A 24,089-nucleotide genomic window follows, 5' to 3' on the forward strand; every position below is an offset into this window, starting at 1 on the left:
TGTTTACACTCTAATTTTGTATTCATTTGAATTACTTTTCCTTCACTCCTTTTCAATTTACATGTTGCGACATGCTGGTACTGCATTTCGTCAAGTCAATGGAGTTTCTTTTCAAGATCGAAAAATAAAATTGGTCAATTACTTAAAAAATCTTTAAATTATTTTTTTACCTTGATTGTTTGATGAATTATTTGTGTTATTCACAAATAGAGGAAAATCCAATAAACAATCACGAAGTATTAAACGGTTAATGTTGCCTGTAAAAGTGGACAGAAATTTTTTGCACAATTCATTCTTTATTGTAGGAGTGTGCCTTCAAAACTACTGCAATTAATTTAGTGAACCATTGCTATTACTTATTATATATTTTTTGTATGAGAATAAAAATTGATTTGTGTATTCAAATTATGACTATATTTTGTTTGTTAGTTGTAATTTTTTTAATCTCAATGATTGAAATTTGAACGTGTTGAGTGTTTGACGTTTATTCTTTGATTATTTATGTATATATTACTGCTCCCGTTTAGCCCCCATTAAATTACATTACATTTTTCTCTCTTCTATTTTCAATTACATAATATTCCATAAAATAATATTATACGCAAATCGAAAACTTTTCTTTTTCTTTCAACCACTCATTTTTCAAAAAAACACTATCCTATCCATTTTCATTTCTCAAAAATAGGGGCCAAACGGAGGCACTAACTTATATGGTGCAAATCTGAAAATTTAAGAAATGAAACTAGAATTAAACCAGAACTGATCGATTCGATTCCATATCTTTAAAAAAATCATTTGTTCTATTATCAGAATAATCATTAGTTCATAGTTTGGTTCGATTCGGTTCTTTTGAAACTAGAATAAAATGAAATCATGTCCACTCTTATTTGTTGCAAAAAAATGAGAATCAGGGAGGATAATTGTTGACTTTGACTTAGCTATTTGGGCTATAATTGGAAATCAATTGTTACTAATAATTTATTTTTGTAATATTGCATCCATTAACTTGTAATTGGAGGGAAGCATGATGCTGTTAATTTATTCCCAGTGGTGGTAGCTTGACGAAGAAGAGAGTGCCTCCCACACCTTCAAACCCACCAAAATCTCTAGTGCGCAGGTTAACTCCCACATCTTCCAAAATTCCTTTTTCTCTGTACCCACCGACTTCGCACGTTAGCACACCATTCAGAAATCGAGAAAATTCATGATTGATTTTGAAAAAATAGGTCAGTTATTTTTGTTTGGATTATAATTGGGTTATTATCGGGTTTTGGATCGATTGATCGGTCGATCGATCGATGGGGATTTGAATATGTCGAAAGTGAAGCATTTACTGCGGAAACTGCATATCGGGGATCATCAACCCCAAGGTAGACCGCCCACACTCGATCCGTCCCCTCAAACGACGCCGTCCCAGTCGTCGTTGGCATCTTCACCTTCATCTGACCTGAACCCCATTTTGGCACAACCCGCTTTGGTTTCGCTGGAAAATGAAAATTCTGTGTCTAGTTCTAATTCTAATAGTAATTTTAATTTCTTCGAGGAGGAGTATCAAGTTCAATTGGCACTTGCTATTAGTGTGTCGGATCCAGGCCAAAACATCGACCCGGAAACTGCCCAGATCAACGTCGCCAAGCAAATTAGTCTTGGGTGCTCGCCCTCTCAATCCCTTGCCGAATTTCTCTCGCTTCGTTACTGGGTAATTATGGTTTTTCACCTCTTTTAATTAACTGTTTATTTGCAGAAAATTTGGTTCTGTCGGTTAATTGGGTCCCATGACATGCATTCATTTAATTGACTAGTGTAATTATCCCTGCCTGTGAGAAAATTTCTAGATTTATTTCTGATGGCTAGTTTTGATTTCTAGAAAATTTTCCATACATTGAGTTAACATTGGTTTGTTCCAAACATCCAACTGAATGCTGGAGGCAAATGGAATAGCGACAGATAATATTTTTTCGGCTAAACAACGTAGTTTCTTCTTTCTATTTATTGCGTGTACATTGAATATCTTGTTTAATCAATGCTCATACTGTGGTAACTTGATAGTGTTTCATGTGTTATCCATATAATGAAAACTACTACTTCTCTCAAAACATCTCATTGTATAAGAAAAAAAGGAAAGACTGCATATTTAAGGTGGTGTTCATTAGTTCTTTTTTGTTATTTACTTATTACGATGTTAGCTGAACGACTTAAGGAAGATTCTTTTGTTTTTTCTCTGTGCATGCAGAGCTGTAATGCCATAAATTATGACGAGAAAGTAATTGACGGGTTCTATGATGTTTGTGGAATTGAATCACATTTGTCCTCCCAAGCAAAAATGCCGTCGCTGGTTGATCTTCAACTAATTTCTATTTTGGATCATGTTGGTTCTGAGGTTGTTTTAGTGAACCGCACACTTGACACAGAACTGCGGGAGCTTGAGGAAAAAGTTTATTGTATGTTCAAGGAGTGCCTTGCTTTGGAAAGTGGTACAAGCTTTTTAGTTCAAAAAATTGCTGACCTTATTGTTGAAAAAATGGGAGGTCCTGTTAATGATGCAGAAGAAATGTTAAAAAGGTGGAGAGCAAGGAGTTATGACCTGCAAATCTTTCTTAATACAATCATCCTTCCCCTTGGGGGTCTTGATGTTGGACATTCACGTCAGAGAGCTTTGCTCTTTAAGGTTGTGAGAGCTTCTCCTTTTCCTTGCACTCATAATCATTGGCATATTCTATCTTAACTTTTACTTGCATTTTGCAGGTAAAGTATTCAACCTAGAGAGTTAGAAATTAGTATCTTTTGTGGTTTAATGAGTGCCTTCTTTGCAATATATTGCATATAATTAAACTAGTACGTAATTTCTTTTGTGACAAATATTTGGGATAATTGCACCCAGACCCTATCCTTTGGGTCGATTGCTCATTTGCACTTGGTTTCTATTCTAATATCTAGGCCAACAAGTCGTCGAGCTTGTATTTTTGTTGGAAGGGATTACTTCTGACTTTTCCCATCCAAAAAAACAGACATAAAATACAAGAAGACAATTATGCTTCATGTTCAAATAAACACAAATAAATATTAAGTTTATTTAATTTTTTATTTAAAACGAGATGAGAAAATTACCATACCCCCACCACCCTACCTCTGTCATCCAGTCTACCTCCATCCATCACCCTTTGAGATTAAAAAAAAAAAAATAAAGCAATTATTAGGTGAGAATAGCTTGTAAGTGGAAATATAATTCTGAATTATCAATTTATTTAAACTGCAGACCTTGGTGGCAGAATCCATCTTGCTATCTGCGATAATTTCATTATCACCCGATAATACTGATGTCAATCCAGCTATATGAATAAAGAAACGCAAAGATTAGTGTCCCATTTGAAATGTACTGATTAAGAGGGAGTTGAATGTAGACATGTTTAGAAATCTCTATAAGATCTACTGAGCCCCTCCAAGAAGGGAAAGAAGGGAAGATCTTTAAATCTTCACTCAGATGTCCAGATATTACAGTTAATGACTTAAAGTGAAAACTAGAAATTACTGAGAAGTTCAAAAGCGATAAAAGTTGTTTTTGAATGTGAGATGTGAAGAAACTGCTGGAAGAAGCTGATATAACCATCCTGAAGCTGTTTGATTTCAACAAGATTGATGGAAAGCATTTAATAACGCACCTTCCCTGGCAATTTTCTTTTATATATGTATTTTTTTGTTTATTTGACCTATAGTGCAAAATTTTATTTTCATATGATTTGACGCTTGTTATAGATGAAGAACATCAGATGCTGCAAAACTACATTTTCTGGGACCTGTTTACCTAGAAAATTAGGGGACCCAAGTGGGAATTGTACCAAAGAATAAGGTCGTACGTCTTTCACGTAAACCTATAACATTAATATATACTTTCTTTCCTGTATGATCTGTAGAGGGAGACTGTTGACCTTATCCAGAAATTAAACATCTAATTATCTAATGATCTTGATTTTGGATGCTAGGTACTTGCTGATAGGATTAACCTCCCATGTAAGCTAGTCAAAGGAAGTTATTACACTGGCACTGATGAAGGAGCAGTGAACTTGATCAAAATGGACAATGGAAGGTACCATTTATAGACTTGCTAATATATATATACATATATATATAAATGTCATATCTTTCTCGGTCTTTGCATTACTAGTTTGGTGCAATCACTTTACTAGGTAAATAGTTTCTTCTCTTTGTTTACAATATTTTTTGGAGGGTGTGCGGAGGGGGGAGGAGTTGGGTTGGATGGCAAATATGATGCTGATGTTTTAAAATATCAGTTGAATGGCAGTTTTTTATTTTCTGCTGGAAACTTTATTGCTCATCAACACGAAGGAATTTGGTTTTGTTACTGTAGTGCTCTGTTTACTGTGGCAACTGGTGAACACCTTACTCATTCAAATTGCAGACTGCTGATGTAATGTCAACTATTCTAACATATTACTGGTCATTCGAGATAGCAGTTTTCTTTGTTCTCTGAAATTATAACGTTGTACTGTAATATGGGATGGATTCTTCCTGACCTTTACCAAAAAAATAGAAATAAAAAATAAAATGTTTGCTGAAAAGCATATTCTCAACCCCTTCAATGATCCCCTTTCCTCTCTCTCAAAATTGCCCGTGTCAAATAAGAGGAGCAATGCACTGATTTTTACTTTTAATTCCTTCCCTCCTGTGTAAACTGGTTAATAAACCTTCAACAGTAGTAAGCATAACTCAAAGATTACAAACAGGGTCATAACATTGACTCGCAATTCCCCCATAACATTGCCTGAGAAAAACCAAATTGTTAGTGTTTTACCACAGCCTTACATGTAACGAGCCTGCTAAGTACACAAATTTTTTTTCCTCAAATATTTTGGAGAGAAAATGATATCTGATTCCAAGGTGCCACCTACATAAAATGCCACCTCTTTCGGTGCTTCAGATCTCCGAATTGCTATTAAGGGAACACACTCATTACCAGGACATGACTTCACGTTATATTCCCATAGCTAGCCCATCTGATAAGCTGATCCAATTATATTTGCATCTCTCTTTTCATCCAATTATATTTGCATCTCTCTTTTCATCTATATATAGTTTATGCTGGTATTCTATTGTTGTTATTTGAGCTCCATCAATGATTAAAAAGTATCCCTTATTTGTCTTGAATTGTTGACAACAAAATCATTTAGGTCTTGGAAGTTTGGGAAAGAGAAACACTTTATTGTTTAAACTTGAATTGATGCAGTGAGTACATTGTTGATCTTATGGGTGCTCCAGGCACTCTAATCCCTGCTGAGGTGCTCAGTGGTCATCACCAAAATTTTAGTTTAGATGCATGGAGTATTACACGTGTTGTAGGGACCACCAAAAGTTCATGTACTCCATTTGACAAAGGAGCTCGAAGCGGTTCACTTATGCCTAATAATGACGAAAATTATAAAATCAAAAGTTCAAGTTCAGAATCATCTGCCATTTTCCCTGAGTCAAAGAGAGACTGCAGGGATATCCCGCTATCATTATGCGGAGTTTGTGAAGAGTCTGCAGGTTCTGGAAAGAAATCATCACCAAGACAAAAATTGCAAGTTGAAGATGTTACGAAATGTGTAATTGATGCCAGAAAAGACCCAGAGTTTACAGGAAAACTTCATGCTGTTTTGTCAGAGAATCGTTTAACATCGACTTTGCCACAATCTTCAAGAGGACAAAGTATTCATAAAAATAAATTTGTGAGAGGTGAAAGGATGATTAATTCTTGGCGTCATCCAGAGATGTTCTCCAAAAAAGAGAACACTCTTGTACCTTATTCTGAAGTGCAGGTATTTAGCAAGGTTTTATGTAACAGCAGCAAAAACCATACTTCAGAACTGTTGGGTGGACAACAGCTCGAACTGGATTTGGCCGTCTCTAGTCCTGGATATAATTCATCTTTGAATACCCCAGCCAAAGAATGTATGCTTTTCAAAGGTAGAACTGATGAAGTGATACATGATGATGATGATATCACCGTGGGTGCTGGCCGTGCAAATATATCAGACAAGTCTACTGTGGAAGTGACAGAAATAGCCTGCAGTAACCAGTCTAGTGATAGCAAGAATCAGAACATGAAAAATGACCCTGTGCTGAGTGGTGTTGCTGAAATTTTGTGGGAGGATCTTCAGATTGGTGAACGCATTGGCATAGGTAATACTCAGTTCATTGGTTTTATTTCCTCATGTTGAAGGTCTAGATCTGTTGTTGACATTGAAGGAAGGTGTCTGCGAACCCTTGCTCTGTTGCTTCTCTTACGTGGTGTTTGTGGGGTGAGGGGGAGAGGGTAATACAATAACATTATTAAACTTGAGTAAAAATAAATTGTAATGTTCCCATGGTTTTACATGTGAACTTGAATCCTTGAATTTATCCGACTCATTTGACTATATCGTTCTTCATGAATATGGTTCTTCTGGGATCAAAGTTGGTAAGTACTGATAGTTATTTTGTTTCCTTGTCAAGAAGAAGAAACATCATGGTTATTAATTTCAACAGTAAGTCCCCATTTTAGTTGCATTTGTTCAATCCCATCTCATTATCGCAACAAACAGTTGAAGATCGCCTTAATTTGCATATTTCTCATTTGAGTTTGGCATTAGTTTAACTGAGATGTTCGTGTTTATCTTCTTACATGCTGCTGTCTTTACTTTATGTTTGCACCGTATTGAGAATATGCTATTTTCTTGAGTTGAAATAGTCTTCTTATATTAACGTATTTGTTTCTTTTCATAACTTGCAGGTTCGTATGGTGAAGTTTATCGGGCAGAATGGAATGGCACAGTAAGTTATGTTTTTGTGTATTCATTCAATCTTTTTATAATTGTTTTGAAATAAAACTCTGCTTATTATAAAAATAAATGCATTTCTTATCAGTGATTTGTAGGTGATATAGATCTAGCTGTATTTTCCTAATCGTATGTTGGTTTTCTTCTACTTATCAAATGTTATAAATATCAACACACTTCTTTGATACTCTTGATGTATGTCGCAAGTTGATTGAAGATTATGGACCAGTAAATTTAATATCTAATGTAGTTCCATAAACGGGCTATGTGAGTATTTGTGTAAGTTCCTATTTAGGTTTAATCCTTGCTAAGCTCCTTTGATACTATTGGAGGGAGTGATGAATTGGTTTCAAGTAACTAAAACAATTTATTATTTCAAAGAAAATGGTTTTTCAGAGATAGAGGGAAGGAGACTTGGCAGTAGAACCTTATTCTTTCTTTTCTTGTAAATAATCATCAAATATGATGCTATTTCATACCAGGAAGTTGCTGTAAAGAGATTCATGAATCAAGATATCTCCGGCACTGCACTTGCACAATTTAGATGCGAGGTAAGTGTGAATTTTGTTCGACACGTATTATCCACAGTATGTTAGGAACAAGGTAGTACTTCATGATGATTAAACCCTTTTCTCCCTGTTGCTTTATGCAGGTTGAGATCATGTTGAGGTTGAGTCATCCAAATGTTGTTCTTTTCATGGGAGCTGTAACTCAGCCTCCAAATTTGTCCATATTGACAGAGTTTCTACCAAGGTTTGTATCGCAATAAATTAGAAATTACTCTTAGTTCGGATTTGACCAATTTACCAAGGTTCGTGTACTCTGAATCTCATATTATCACGTCTTTGGATCCTTTTCATTTTGTTTACCATAACAATCTCTCTCCTCACCGCGACCCCCGCAGTTTATAACACTTGTAAGAACGATAGGATTGGATACAACATGCAACATATTTTAAATGATTCTTCTGGCATGTTTATGAGGGGAAAGGCCATGAGTCAGGTCTATCTATTGTATGAAGATACAAGTGCATATGAAGTCTTCAAGATCTTCGAGTTTTTCTTGTAAACTGTGAAAAAGAAATTTCATCATTAAACGATGCAATGATTCTGTTTGTTCCCCTTCTTCTCTAGCTGTTTCAAATCCGTTTCTTCTCTATGTGCAGGGGTAGTTTATTTAAACTGCTGCACCGTCAAAATATCCAAATTGATGAAAAGAGGCGAATAAAAATGGCGCTTGATGTGGTATTGATCGGATAATTATTTTCCCCTTTGCTTCTGTTATCACTTTGTCTTCACATCTGTTATGTGCCAAATCTTTTCAGGCCAGAGGAATGAATTACTTGCATACTAGTCACCCTATCATTGTGCATCGAGATTTGAAGACTCCCAATCTCCTTGTTGACAAAAACTGGGTGGTTAAGGTTTGGTTGTTGGGATTTGGTATTGCAATCCTGTAAATTGTGATAATGTGTTCCCCATTTCTCTTATTGACTTATGTGTCATTTCGCTATTTACTAGGTTTGTGATTTTGGGATGTCACGTATGCAGCACAGCACATTCCTGTCTTCCAAGTCAACTGCTGGAACGGTAATGTTTGTTAGATTATTTTATTATTATTATTTATTTTTACTTTTTTTCCATGTCTTTATACTCTTCCCCTCACCCCACTCCTCCACAGAGAAAAAAAATGTAAATAAATAAATAACTGACAACAGTAGGGAATTATTTACTGATTATATTTTGCAGGCGGAGTGGATGGCACCAGAGGTTTTAAGGAATGAACCATCCAATGAGAAGTGGGTCGACCTTTTATATGTACTTTAAATGCTTTGAAGAATGTAAACCCTTCTGAACGTTTTATTTCAAATCCTGCTGATGAGATCAGTGTCTCTGTTTCACAGATCTGATGTATATAGTTTTGGAGTAATATTGTGGGAATTGGCAACTCTTCGTGTACCATGGATGGAGATGAACTCCATGCAGGTTGTTGGAGCTGTTGGATTCCAGGGTAGGCACCTTGAGATTCTGCCCAGTATTGATCCAGTGGTTGCAGAGATAATTAGTGACTGTTGGAAACGGTGATTTCCTGAACTTAAAAGCTTTTCTAGTCCTGATTCTAGATCCTAATGCCTCGTGGTCTTGTAAATGTCATGTTGAAATAGATATTTGGACGCTTACCTGACTGTTTAAGATAAATGATATAGGTTGGTGCAAAGAATTAGATGGGAATTGTGCAGTATAATTTTACAAAATTTTAGCTTCTTTTTCTTGTGTAACACCACCAGTCTTGTTTAAAACTACTTACCAAACCTACCACAAGCATTAATATCTCTTGATGAAGGTTAATGACTTCCAGTGGTCTTCTGCAGAAATCCACAAGCACGCCCTTCTTTTAAGCAGATTATCAGCCGTCTGAGGTGTTTGCAGCGTCTAAATTTGCAGACAGAGACTCCTGCATCTCAGCAGTAAGTAATTCTGTTGTATCAATAGCTTAGAGGTTGTTTCCGGACTTAAAGGAGCCAGGGCTAGAGAGCGTTTAGTTGGGAGCCTCCTGTAGACAAAGTAGTTTATAAAAGGTTGTCACAAAAGGAAGAGTTGGTTCATTCGAAGTGGGGACTAAACACGACCAAGGATATCCTCCTGTCGATAGTCTCACAAAGTGCAGTCGGGAGGGTAATGATGGAGAGCTGTTGGTGCCTAAACACTTCAAGATAATTTACATCGTAAAAAGTTGAGAAATGAAAAAATATACATATATCTACAGGCGTTTTCGCGATAGGTTTAGCATTAAAACAAATGTACCATCTATATGTAAGAAGTCTGTTTAATAAGAATAGAAAAGGGGAGTTTGGAGAATCTGTGGGGATCAAGGGAGCAACTGTAAAAATGAGGTCTCTGCTGTCTGTCTTCTTCTTTTGGAGAAAATGAAAGATGAAACAAATATTTTCCCTTATATGTTAATGGTTTATGTTGTTTTATGGCATTGAAGCTTAGTTATTAAATTTGACCCGGTAGTCGGCTTGGAAAAATCATTGGGTCACCGGGTCAGTGAGTCAACCAGTGACTCGGTGGTTGAACCAGTGGAGTGATTAAACTGGTGGGTCATTGCTAGATCGTAATTTTAATTAAGACTAGTCACTATCACGTACGTTGCATGAACTTTGTATTTATCGTATTTTTATTAGTGTATGAATTTTAATTTTTTTGAAAAGTTTTTGAAACAATATCTAAAAATATTTCCGTGATATAAGAAAATAATTGTAAATTATTTTTACAATTATATAGCAGTATGTTATCTAGAAAAAATATATTTGTATATGCCATGTTTGAATAAGAAATATACAAACTATTTTGCTTGTATTCTTTGATAGTGTTGATATGATTAAATTGAATGTGAATATTATATTTTTAAATTTTTTGTAATTCAATATTGTAAAATTGAAAAAAAAAACTCTCCACACAGTGTGGAGAGAGTTAAACCAAGTGCGGAATAAAAATTAAAAAAGGTGCGAAGAGAAAAAAATCTCCGCACAGTGCGGAGAGAGTTGAACCATGTGCAGAAAGTTGGCAAACTCTTCACACAGTGCGGAGTATTAAAAAAAAAAAAAAAAACTCTTCACACAGTATGGAGAGCCAAAAAAAAAAAAAACTCTTCACACAGTATGGAGAGCCAAAAAAAAAAAAAACTCTTCGCATTGTGTGAAAAGAGTTAATCTCTCCGCACAATGCGGAAGTTGATCCGCATTATGGCAAAACTCTCCGCACAGTGCGGAGAGAGTTGAACCATGTGTGGAGAGTTGGCAAACTCTTCGCACAATGCGGAGAGATGACAAACTAGCTCTCCGCACAGTATAGAGAAAAAACTCTCCGCACAGTGCGAAAAGTTGTTTTCAAATTCCTTAATTACAAGTCAAATTTCAAGATTGTAAATTTTTCATATATACAACGAAACAGAGTCAAAAAACATGGCTCAAAATGAATTATGTGTTCTTTAAATTTTAGTCACAGCTTAATTTTTTAGCATGCAAATCATATTTATGGTATTGGAAAGAAGCTTTCTCGTGATTCATACAATAAAACAATATGTGAGTTGTGCAAAGAAAGGAATATTGATAGTACCATGACATTGTTTTTACAAATAGAGGCTCTAGGGTACCACCCAAATTCAATTTTTTTACACTTGTTTGATAACAACTCTTGGATGTTAGAAGCGGATACAATTTTTAATGAAATTATACTTTCGAGTTGTAGGCAAGGAATTAAAATGTTCAATGCATTGCTCAAAAGTTGTTTGAGAAAATGCCTCTTGGAACTTGCAGATAAAGTCCCGAGATTTTTTATTTTTCTCTTCACACTGTGTGGAGAGATAGTTTGCCATCTTTCCGCACTTTGTGGAGCATTTTTTTTTTTTTTTTTTTTGCTCATGTGCTGTGATTTTTTTTTTTTTTGGGTCTCATGGACTTTATATATACTAAAATTATTATTATTATTTTAATGTTGTTGGCATGATGTATGTGTGGACGAATATTTGTCAATCACCATAAACAAAATTCTTCACAAAATGCATAATAAATCATCTTATTACGCTAATAAATTACGATAATTTTTTTTTACAAATAACATAAAAAAATCATTTTTATTTTCAACAAAAAAACATATTTAAAAATTAGTAATTTCATAACCATTTTTTTTTAATTCTCGAAAATATAATTATAAAAAAAGAAACAATATTTAATACTTAAGAAATTCAATATTAAATAAATTTTATACATTTATAACAAATTATAATCTATATATGCAGCTTACTATATTTGCAGGAAACTTACCGTATATACAGCTTACCGTATATGCTGCCTACGTATTTGCGGCCTACCATATTTGCAAACAATTTACTGTATTTGCACCTTACCGTATTTGCAAATACAAATAACTTACCGTATTTCCAGCTTACTGTATTTGCAAACAAATTACCGTATTTTCACCTTACCATATTTGCAGCTTATCGTATATGTTGCTTACCGTATTTGCAGTTTACTATATTTTTATATGTCGATTTTTGCAATTACAAATATCGAGAATTCAGAATACCATATATTCACTTACCGAATCGAATTTCAAAAAAAAAAATCAGATTTTTATTCTTTTAACATAAGCATAAAATAAATATTAAATATATGTGAAGCACAAAATATAAATACATATGAATATGATACTCAATCTTCAATTTTTTAATATTGAATTACACAAAATTTAGAAATATAATCTTCACATTCAGCTCAATCATATCAACATTATCAAAGAATACAAGCAAAATAATTTGTATAATCTCGTATATTTCTTATTCAAATATGAAATATATAAGTATATTTTTTTTAGATGAGATAATATTGTTATGCAATTGTAAAAATAATTTGCAATTATTTTCTTATATCATGAAAATATTTCTAGATATTGCTTCAAAAACTTTTCAAAAAACTAAAATTCATACACTAATAAAAATACGATAAATGCAAAATTCGTGCAACGCACGTGACAGTCACTATGTTTAGATTTTTTTTTAACTTCACACTGTACGGAGAGTTTGCCAACTCTCCGCACTCTGTGAAGTTTTTTTTATTTATTTATTTATTTTTTATTTTTTTATTCCGCACTGTACGGAAAGTCAGCACTTTGTGAGAGCAGTGTCTGCACAGATTGTGCGGACTGTCTGCACAAAATGTCATCTCTTCGCACTGTGCGGAGATTTATTTTTTATTTTTTACTTCATATTGCGCAGAGAGTTGGCAAACTCTCCGCACATGGTTTATCATCTCTCCACACTATGTGAAGAATTTTTTTATTCCTTTTTTACTCCAAACATGGTTTGAAATCTCTCTGCATTGTGCAAAGAGTTTTTTTTTTGAAAGTTCATGTGTGAAGAATTTTTTTTATTTTATTTTTACTCATGACATTTTATATTTACCAAAATTATTATTATTTTTTTAATGCTAGTAATATGATGTGTGGAAGAACATTTGTTTGACATAATTATTTTTTAATACTAATGGGATGATGTGTGTCGGACATAAGCAAAATAGAAAATAAAAAATGTCGTCATGCATAGTAAAATTGGATTCATTTGCTATTGCATGAATAATAGACCCTCCTTTCCTTTTTTATTAGAAGTTAGATATAATTTTGAACTGAAAAGAAAAATATTTTGCTAAATCTAAATATATATGTTTGACTCCCATTATTTAATCAAAATTTACAAGTTAATCATACAGTGAAGGCAGTGAAATATAACCTTAGAAGTCGAGGTTCAAATCATTGCCAAGGCAGTGAAATATAACTTTAGTTGCCATTTCTCTAAATCTGAATATATATGTATATATATATTTGGTTCACAAAGTAGTGTAAAAACTCATTAGTTTTCAAAATGGTTTAAGGACCAAAACTCCTATTTGATTGCCAAGGTTTGAATCACTCCCTATGCAAATTGGAGAAAAAAAAAATTCATTGTAATCAAGTTAACCACATTGAACTGGTTCAAGTTAATCTTAAACCCATCCGAACTGACTGGTTCTTGACCAGTTCATTTGCCTGTTTGTCCAATTAATGAATTCGGACCGGACCACCATCCGGTTCGACGGTTCCTAATCCGAATTATCCGATCCAGTTTTAATAATTGTGCATTGAAGTGCAAAGAGAATTACTGGGAGATTTTTAGAGTCTTTGACTCGTGTGCAGCAGCATAGGAAGATTATTTCTTTTTTTATTGTATATATTAGTCTGACATCATTGTATACACTGTGCCACGTTTCGACATATGATTGGACAATTTTTGGATTCAACACACTTTCTTGCCAAAGCATTTTTGAATTTGTGGACAATGTCATTCAAATTGTCATTTATGGGATGTACAAGAAGCTTTATTTATAAAATTTAGGATTTTGCTACATGTACAACTGGGTTGAGAGCTCGAAGTGCGACCCCCTTGTTGTGGGGGGATGTACACTAACTTGTCAAATCTCGGTGTACAAATAGCAAAATCCTAAAATTTAGCTCATTTTGGTTAGGAGTAAAATAAGATTTTGAATATATTTTAATAAAAATTGATAAAATATATAATTGAAAAGTTGTAGATTCCACGAAATGTATGATTAAAATTAATTTTTGATACTAATTTAGATTTAAGATCAAGCTTCTAATTCCTACCATGTTCGATTAGTTAGATGTCAAAAATTGGTGTGAAATTCGGTACGGCCACATGTAAAAATTTGAAATGGAAATTCAGAACCTGTTAAAGGATTACAGGTTCTGCCGTTTTTATTTGGAAAGTATGTAAACCCGAATGTTACTATTCACCTTTAAAGAACAAGAAATTATTTATTTAATTATTTTTTGACTATATCCTCGAGTAATGTTTTCGTGTTAGCATTCAAATCAGTTTTGAAAAGTTAAAAGATTGCCCCATAACCTAAACATAATAAATTCTTTCAAGGGTAATTGATGTAAACGTTTATAACATATCAATTTGGTATTTGGGCTTTTAGATCAATATTTCTTTGTGAAAATTACAAAATATCCAACCTTTAAATTCCTGTATTCTAAAATTAGTTTAACCTTTCAAAAATTAGATATTTTATATTTAAATATTATACAAATTTCATTTCAAAACCCTAATCAATTTATTCTCTCTCCATCTCCCTTCTCCTCTCTTCACAGCCCGCTACCCGATCTATCTAGCGCCACACCTTCTTTACTCTTCAACGGCTCCGGACCTGAGGCAATGATGCCTTGTAGCGGCAGCAACACCGTCGTACATGATCGCTAACCGCAATGATCATGTGCAGAACCACCGAAGTCCATATTTTTTCATCCAACTTCGGTGGCGTCATTCCCTAGGTGTTGCCGACTCTCGGCAACGGTAGTGCTTCTATCACTTGCACTGCAGGCACAATCTGTGGCCTCATCTACTTCGGCAGCTCCATCCTACATGTCGATTTTGGGGATTTTTTGGTGGTGTTGTGGCGGCGATGTTGAGTTTATGGATTTTTTTTGGTAGATGTGGTGTGTTGTGGAGATGGAAATGGTGATTGTGATATGGTCGGAATCTGCAGCTCCGGGATCTAGTGGGTTTTTGGGTATGCTTTCAATTGGTGGATGGGAGCTGTAATGGTGGTTGTGGTGTTTGGGTGGCGACGACTTTGTTAGATCCAATGATAGCGGAGGCTACGTTAGATATGGTGCGGTTGTGGTTTTGGTGGTAGTGGATATTGTGGGTGGTAAGATGGTGGCAATGGTTATGGTGATGTTGGTGGTGATGGTGATGGGTCTATCGATATGGTTGTGGATATGGCGCAACGATATGTTGATTTGAGGTAGTGATGTTGCCGTTGAGAGGTGGCGGTGGCGGTGGTGCTACTGCAAGAAGGGTTAGGTGGTGGTCACAAGTGTTGAGGGGTGTTTTGTGACCAACTAATGAGTTGAATGTGACCAATAATTGGTTAATTTGTGATAAATAAATAATACATGACCTAAAAATTGTGTTTGTGACTTATAATTTATTAAGTTGTGATCGAAAAATTAACTGTAACAAATTAATTTAAAAAATTTCAATGAATAAATGAGTTGTGACCAATAAAAGTTTTGATTCTGTAACTAATGAATAATACGTGACATATAAAATTTTTGATTTGCGATCGAAAAATAAATTGTGGCCAATAATTTGATAAGTTGTGATTAAAAATTAATTCATGACCGATTAATTTTTGTGAGCAATGAATAAATTGTGACCTACAAAATTTTTAAATTGTGACCAAAAAATAATAAGTAAAATTGTTATTCATGATCAAATTGTATAGATTTGTGATCTAAATATATTTAATTAATAAAATAATTAATTAACTAATTAAATCATAAATAATAATAATAATTTTATTTTTGAAGTTTGAAACTTATTCTTTTGATTTTAAATCGTGTGATACTTAAATTCTTACTTATGAAATTTTCCCTATTTCTTTACGTGAAACATCCTTTCAATCCATTTGCTTTGTTAAAGTCTTGTAAGATGACGAATTTTACAAAGATAAATACGGCTAGGAGGCTCAACAATGACAGTGGTTTGCTATGATGCTGGCAGTTTGAGAGAGGGGGTGGGGTTTGGTAGAAGATGAAACTTTTTTTTGCCCATTTTTTTTAAATATGCTTTAATAGGTTAGAGTTTGACTCATTTAGACTTTTTGAAAATTTGGGACTTTGGATGCAATTATTATTTTTTGTTTTCGGTTATTATAGGGGGTAAATTTGTTATTTTACAAAGTTTTAATGAAGGAAATGGACGATAAGGATGTTTCGCATAAGAAATGAAGATCTGATTTGAGGATCCAAATGCTAAAACTGAAATCATACGGAAGATTTGCACCATAAAGAAGGGGACATCAAATAAAAGCCTCTTCTCTTTCACCCCTCAACTTTATTTTTATTAAGGTTGAGGTCGGTACATGAAAACTTTATTTGGCCCTTGTTTGGTCTATCTTAAAAACTTGATAAAAAGTTAAAGTTAACAATTATATTTAATCATACATTTTATAGGATCCATAATTTTTATCAAATTTTCAACCAAATATTTTATTAACTTTTATAAACATATACTAAAATTTTGATTTTAGACTTGGATTTTTGCAACTGATTAAATCATGTTGGTATACGGCATACGTCTACGAGTTATGCTACACTTACAATTGGGGTTGACAAAGTTGGATAACAAAATCACATTCTCTTCAATCATTTCAAAAACAAATTTTTAAATCGTTTGAAATCAATGTCGTGGATTTTGCCAACACATTTTGTAATCTAACTTTTGTAACCCAACTTTGTATAAGTAACTTTATTGTACTTTTACACCTTGTAATTATCGTGAAACAGTAACTTCAATTAAAAAATACTGTGTTACTTCTACCATTATTACTATCTTAATGCCACTTGTGACCATATATTTTACTTCCTTAAATATTATGGTCACGAAACATTCTTACCTATGCTACATTCATCTATGAAAACTCCCTCCCTCTTAAAGTTACAATAAATTATAGTATAAAACTAGGTTTACAAGTATCTTTCATCTAATTACTTTAGTTGTATTAGCTATGAATATAGTCAAGGATAAAAATAAAAAATAAAAAATAAATAAATAAAAAAACTCTCTCGATTAAGCAAAAAAGAAGTGAAAAAAGAAAGTTACATTCTTGAGAAAATGATTAGAACCTCTTATTTTAAAATGACCATTTTTTCTCTTATTATTAAAATAACTTTCGGTACATTATTATAATAAAATTCTTATTTCATTTTTGACCAACAATTTATTTTAAAATTAATCATTTGTTTGGGAGATTTTTTTTTCAAGTGAAAAATGTTTTTTTTTTTTGAGAGTACATAATTAAAAAGTAGGAAAAAAATATTATGAATCCCATAAGTTGTTTGTTGATAACAAATGATTTTTAAGGAAAAAAAATCTCTCCCAAACAAACTCTAGTTTGCTTGCCCGAAAAATAAATTTATAAGCAAGGCGGGACATATTCGCCATACCAATGAGAATTCAACACCAAAAGCTAACTACTATCCGACGGTAAGCCTAAATGCTTCAACTCCCATGTCCTCCTAAAGATAAATTATTTTTCTCTTCTGAAGAGCTTATTCAATAGACTTGGCTCTTATCATTGCCAAGGCTTATTGTTTTGTGTTTCTTCAGAAATAATTCTACTTTATGCTCCATATTTCGGACTTTCCAGAGCTTAAACGCCACTTCATGTAGAAACCTAGATATCCACTAGTGTAGTGAAAATTTCACCATTCTGCAAGAAAAGAAAGCTTGAGATATTTGTTCAAAGTTGAGATCATAAATCAATAAAAATTAGAGCACGTTCGACTTTGCTTAAACATAAATAAAAGTTAATTTTAAGTGATATTTTCTTTTCAATCATGTTTGAACGTGTAACTTTTCCCTTATTTGAAAGAAAAAAAGTAACTTTAATTATAATACTTACCTTAATGTCATGTCAAATCTCAATTAATAAAAAAATCTCTCTATTGCATTTGTGAAGTTTGAAAGAAAGATAGGATTAATTGGCTGGCCTACTGGACATACATCCATCGACACGACAAGACAAAATTGTACATGTGCTAATTCAGCTCACTCCGAACATTATTTAAAACGAACATTAATTGACTTTGGCTCAATTCTATAAATTCTATATATATAGCTTTTTTGTGTTGAGCTTTTCGAAAGAGTTGGTATTAGAAAGTCGAAAATTGTTGGACAACATAATTGTCAAGTTTGGAACTATATACATATCGAGTAAATTAATTATTTCTTATATATCTTGTTATTTTTATCTTTCATAAATAATGATATGTACAAGTAAGTAAACCACTTAATTGAATTTATCTTATAGTGCAACTTAAATTAGTATTATAGCACCAGTGGCATTAAATCAATATTTGGTAGTGATTTTTCTCTCCAAAAAGTCAATTTTTTTATCGTTATTTCATTATTCCATCATTTATTTTTGACTTCTTCTTTCATAAGTAAGACTTACTTTCCTCTCTAACGATCAAAAAATCAATTCTCAAAATCACTGCGAAACAAGCCCTAAATAACATTAATCTTTTGATAATGATTTATATTATTCATCTAAAGTGATGATCATAATTGATCTATGTAATTTAAGCACTTAGACAAATATCACCGATTTAGATGACAATAAGATTGCTATCACATTGTTCGATGGAAAAAATGCAATACAACTTCATTGAACAATATAACACTGACATTACAGTGCTCCAATATAGATTTTAAATTAATGAATAATCTTATTTTATTATAACCCCATCCCCAACACACAGGCCCACACCCCCACCCAACCCCAAAGAAACCCTTATAATTGCCCCCATAAACAAACTCCCTCTTCTTCCCCAAGAAAACCCTCATTAGGCCCCCCTCTACACCCCAAAAAGACCCGCCACACAAAGCTCCCAACCCTAATCCTATTTTCTTGCAGATTGAGCTCTCATATACTCTGCCTAGGTCTTTTCTCTTGCATCTTCTTCCTTAATATATAAACATTTTCCCATTTTCTTTATCACTCAAAAATTTCTCAGATTTTGCGAATGGACAGTAACCCAATTCCTCATGGCCTGACACAAGAAGAATTCACAGTATTAGAATCCATAATCCGCGCCTACCACACCTTCGATCAATTGCCAAACACATGCACATCCCTCATAATGCAACGCATTGATGCACCGGCAGCACAAGCAATCTGGCCATTCGTCCGCCGTTTCGACAACCCACAGAAGTACAAACACTTCATCAAGAGCTGCAACATGGTCGCCGGCGACGGTGGCGTTGGCAGCATAAGGGAAGTAACAGTTGTATCTGGGCTGCCGGCGTCGACCAGCACTGAAAGGCTAGAGATTTTGGATGAAGAAAAACACATTTTAAGCTTTAGGGTTGTTGGAGGAAAGCATAGATTAAACAATTATCGATCTGTTACATCTGTTAATGAATTTATTGACGAAGAAAAAAAGATTTACACCATTGTTTTGGAGTCTTATATAGTTGATATACCGGAGGGGAATACAGAAGAAGATACCAAATTGTTTACTGATACAGTTGTAAAGCTGAATCTTCAAAGGCTTGGAGTCGTGGCTATGGCGGCTTTACATGGAGAAAAATAAATTATAAGTTGGAGGATTGTGCTGGCAAGGTATAATAATGTGTGCAAAATATTGAAAGTGGGTGCGTCACAAATTTTTATTTGAATTATTTGCTTAGTTGTTGTTACTTGTTAGAAGATAAAACTTTCTTATAAGTATATTTGTCTCATTTCTAACAATTTAGCTTCAAAGTTAGGTAGTTCAAGAAACTTCTAAAGAGAATAATTATAATATGTACACTAGGAACTTGTTGAAGATAAAATTTAAAATGAGAAAGTGTGTTTAATTTGTATATTTCTCGGTGGTGGATTTTAGATCATTAAGTTTTTGTGGGTTGAATTGAATGTGAATTCGATTTAGGTTTCATATTTTCCTTACTCTTTACTTTCAATAAATGATTGGACAAGTATTTTGACTTACGGATACCTTCATTTCGATTGTGTTTCCAAATTTCAACATCTTTGATGACGGTGGAGTGGAGTGGCTTCTTAGTATACATTTGATTGTGCTTAAAAATAATTTAAATTCATATTTAAGTTACATATATTGTCTAATAGTGCTCAATTCAATTTTGCTATCTCTAGATCACATTTACGGTCGAACGTCTGACTGTTTTTTCAAATTAAATGGGATATTAGTATATAATAATGCCCATTTGATCAAGAATGTGTGTATAATAATGCCTATTGCATCACCACAAGAGTTTTAGTTGATTTTTATTTGGTCCTACATTGATTTCATCATATAAACAAGGACACGCCAACTTGTAATAAGATATGTCACGTTTCTCCCAATCAAGAAAAAGGGAATACTTTCTCAGCATTCGTGTACTCCAACATTAGAAAAATCACTAGGCAGCTTCAATTTGCTTTCGAGTGAATTAGGGTAGTGGTGTAATTCTTCTCTACACTTGCCCACTTGCAATAATTTTTTTATTTTTCAGAAAATAAAGCATAAATAAAAATGAACTATGCAACCCGACACCTGTGTTCGGCTTCGGCTTCGAGTTTTTCTGCACAAACTAGACAAACCAACTCGAGAATTTCGCAGGAAACTCAACTTTTTGCGAGGTTAAGGGACACTGAACCACAAAAATTCCAAACCTACTCCTTTGAATAACTTTTAATTGTGTGTAGTATCGTTCTCTGTAATTTTGACATCCAATGCACCAATTTTAGCCCATTTTGTTTGTCAATTAACAATTATTGAATAACTATGTGTCTATTCATTAAATGGAATTAGCTAAATATGGATGGTTTTGTAGTTTGCATTGTCTATTATAAGTCGAAAGACACATAATATATAATTAAGAATGAATTAATAAACACTTTTCTTAAACTTTTGGGTTAAGATTAGGATAGAGCCATTGAACACGAGAGCAAAATAAGTAGGCTAGCAGCTAGGGTGGGACCGTAACGAGATATATGAGTTCTGCTGAGGCTTTTAGTGAGAAATGTTAAAAAGTTTGACATTTTTGCCATCCAATATTCAAGTTACCCATTTATACATTCACATTGATCGTTTTGGTCCATATTCATTCAATTAATAGTTTGGGAACTCAAAACTTCACTTTTAAGATTGAGGACTTGTAACCATGCCATGTGAAATGTTGGGAACTGAACCCTGATTTTTCATTTGATTCTTTTTTTTTTTTTTTTTGCTGTAACAAGTTTTGCTTAAGCTTAAAAAGTTTACTTGTTAGTAAATATAGAAATTAATAAAGCGAGAAAGACTTGAAAATTAATTATATTTTATTTATGAAATTTAAAAATAATTAACTTGTTCAGACAATAACATGCTGAAATGATTCTTGATCGAGGTGAATAATCAACTTAGTGAAGGAGTATAGTGATGTTTTTTTTATACAAATATGAGAGTACAATTTAATTATTTTTAAAATATCCTATTCATTTTTTTCAAAAATTTCTTTGATGATCTACAATGGATAATCATTTAATAAATAAATAAATAAATAGTATTTAACGTGAATCCTGTTTGGCAAAAATAGAACTTAAAAAGGGGTCATTTCTATTCGCAGTACTTTTTGTTATATTTTCAATTTTATTGCTCTCTTTTTGTGTTCCAATAGCAAAAACAAAATCTACCTTTTTAAAAGAGTGAAATGAGATAATTGAACAGTCACACGAACCCTTTTGGGGTACCATACGACAGCCCCAAACCCGTGGAGCTTAACTACTTAATTTATTTATTCATTTTTAGTTCTTTTTTCATTCTCAAGTCTCAACTCAAGTCGAGTAGAGGACTTGCTTTCTCGACCATATGGTCAACTAACATTCCATTTCTCTAATTTATTTATTCATTTTTTGCACTTCAGAATTGATATCAAGTAGAGCTTCTTGCACCAACCTTTTCGAATACATCCATTTTTGTTTTATTTTGTCCAACTACAGTACAGTTGAGTAGATTCAACTCATTCCTAGTTGCTATTTTTATTAAGTTGAGTATCTAACTTCTCATAAAAAATGGAATGAGGCACTACTGATGCAACAACAAAATAATCCAATTTATTTTCTTATTTTGTTTATGATCATCCTTTCACACATCATGTCATCAGCATTAAAAAAATAATAATAATTTTAGTATGTATAAACTACCGTGACCCATGAGCAAAAAAACAAAAAAAAAAAAGGAAAAAGAAAAACAACTCTCCGCACTTGAGAAATTAAAAAAATCTCTCCACACAGTACGGAGTAATGACAAACTCTTCGCACTATGGCAAAACTCTCCGCACAATGCGAAGAGAAAAAAAACTTTCTGCACTGTGCGGAGAGTGCAAAGAGAGTTGGCAAACTCTCTGCACAATGTGGAATAATAAAATAAAATAAAAACTCTCCGCACAGTGCGCGGAGAGATGAAAAATCATGTGCGGAGTTGGCAAAACTCTCCCCACTGTGTGGAGAGTTTTGCGGAGAAAGTTCAGCTCTCCGCACTGTATGGAAAGTTTTTTTTTTTTTATTGGTAATTTTTTTCTTTTTTTTTCTCTCTCTGCTTTCCCTACTTTTCTCCTCCTTACTTCTTCACGCAACATCTATTTCCCTACTTTTTTACGCAACATCCATTTATCTTTCTCCTCTCCTACAATCCCATTTATTTTTCTTTCAAACTCCTCTCTCTCACCCAAATTGTAAAATTTTTGCTTAATTCATATTTTATCTCTGAATATGCCATGTATTGAATTTTATCATGCTCTTCTTGTAGTTGTCATAATAAATTTTCTGAATGCTAAACTTGAGTTTTTGGCTTTTTAGAGCTTGGTAGTTGCCAGAGATATATTCTTCTCGAAGATGGTTTTTGACCATGAATTCTTGACAAAGGTATCTAAGTTAGTTTTTCATCTTTTACCTCAAACCTTAAAAGATTGTTTTTAATATGATTTCTATCTATTTTCCACTTGTATAAAATATAGATCATAATGAATTTTTTACTATTTTCCTCATTTAATCTACTTTATTTAATGAGCAATGCTTTTCATTTGTTAGGATGGCTTTAAAATGGGAAAGCCACTGGGAAATACACTTGAGCCCATTAACTTGGTGCACAAATTTGGTTCTGATGCAATCAGTTATTTCTTTCTCAAGGAGGTGAAATTATTCGGTAGTGATGGGGACTACTCAGAGGACCGTTTTATCAATATTATTAATGCACATCTTGCGAAATTGGTATCTTTTTTCTCATCAATTTTATATACCCAATTGCATTTCGGATTCATATTTGTTTAGATTCTTGAACCCATGACATATTTTTTAAATCCTTTATATATCTGCATTTGTAGTCGATTAACAAGGGCAAATTGAGTTGGGTATTGTTCTTCTTTAGATAATGAGTCTAAAACTTGGGCTCTTGTTTGTTTATTTACTTGTCTGGAACTGTCTATATGTACCAGAAAGAAAGTTAATAGTAAAAATTCAGTTTTCTTATGAGCTAAATTATGACTAATATAATTTTTCTGTTTTTAATGATAGATTTCTTATATACTTTGGGCTTTTCTTTTTCTTCTATTTTTTAATTACTTTTTAATCTTTCTTATCATACATCCATACTTCTTCTTTTAATATTTCTTTTTCTTTTTTTCTTTTTTTTTGTACTTTTACCGACAAGATTTTCTACTTTTGTTTATCAAAGGTTTACTGTAGTCCTTCATTTGGGAGACAAGATATTTTTACTCTTGAGAATTTATTTATTTTTACAGATGAATGGATGAAAACTTCTGCTGGAATAGCTTTCACATCACACGCCTTAGATTTTGGAGTTGTAAAAGTATATTTTTTAAATTGCATTTTCTTAATCATTTACAATGCCTTTAAATTTCTTTGTTATGGGTGAATATCAGGTTTTTCATCCATATATCAATGGAGTACTTGTTTACTTTCTGGATTGGCTATATACTTTATGAGGAATATGGAAGAGTTTAAAAATTTTTGCTTCCCAAGGCAAGCATGCCGAACAATTAATGGTTAGTTAAATTTACATTGCTATTCTGATGTCAAGTATTAGCAAGGATAGATTGTTGTAGTTAGTAAATAGAAGATGAAAGTTGTGTGATTTTTTGTTTCAA

At 33.1% G+C, this 24,089-nt stretch overlaps 2 protein-coding genes across 2 annotated transcripts; both read left to right on the top strand.

Annotated features, from left to right (window-relative positions):
* The first annotated feature begins 998 nt into the window (after nt 1-998).
* Nucleotides 999-9,797, top strand: LOC111397593 (serine/threonine-protein kinase EDR1-like). The gene is made up of 13 exons (XM_023024592.1): nt 999-1,699; nt 2,234-2,668; nt 3,981-4,084; nt 5,243-6,177; nt 6,767-6,807; nt 7,295-7,363; nt 7,465-7,565; nt 7,978-8,056; nt 8,137-8,235; nt 8,333-8,401; nt 8,561-8,610; nt 8,716-8,892; nt 9,184-9,797. Exons 1-13 carry the CDS (start codon nt 1,313-1,315, stop codon nt 9,281-9,283), a joined length of 2,646 nt encoding a protein of 881 aa, XP_022880360.1. The 5' UTR covers nt 999-1,312; the 3' UTR covers nt 9,284-9,797.
* An 8,981-nt stretch (nt 9,798-18,778) lies between these two features.
* LOC111397753 (abscisic acid receptor PYL2-like) lies at nt 18,779-19,807 on the top strand. Its single transcript, XM_023024738.1, has one exon. The coding sequence runs from the start codon at nt 18,965-18,967 to the stop codon at nt 19,532-19,534; it is 570 nt and encodes a 189-aa protein (XP_022880506.1). The 5' UTR covers nt 18,779-18,964; the 3' UTR covers nt 19,535-19,807.
* Nucleotides 19,808-24,089: the final 4,282 nt, after the last annotated feature.

The sequence above is a fragment of the Olea europaea genome, chromosome 7 (assembly GCF_002742605.1).
Source record: "Olea europaea var. sylvestris chromosome 7, O_europaea_v1, whole genome shotgun sequence".
Taxonomy (NCBI): Eukaryota; Viridiplantae; Streptophyta; class Magnoliopsida; order Lamiales; family Oleaceae; genus Olea; species Olea europaea.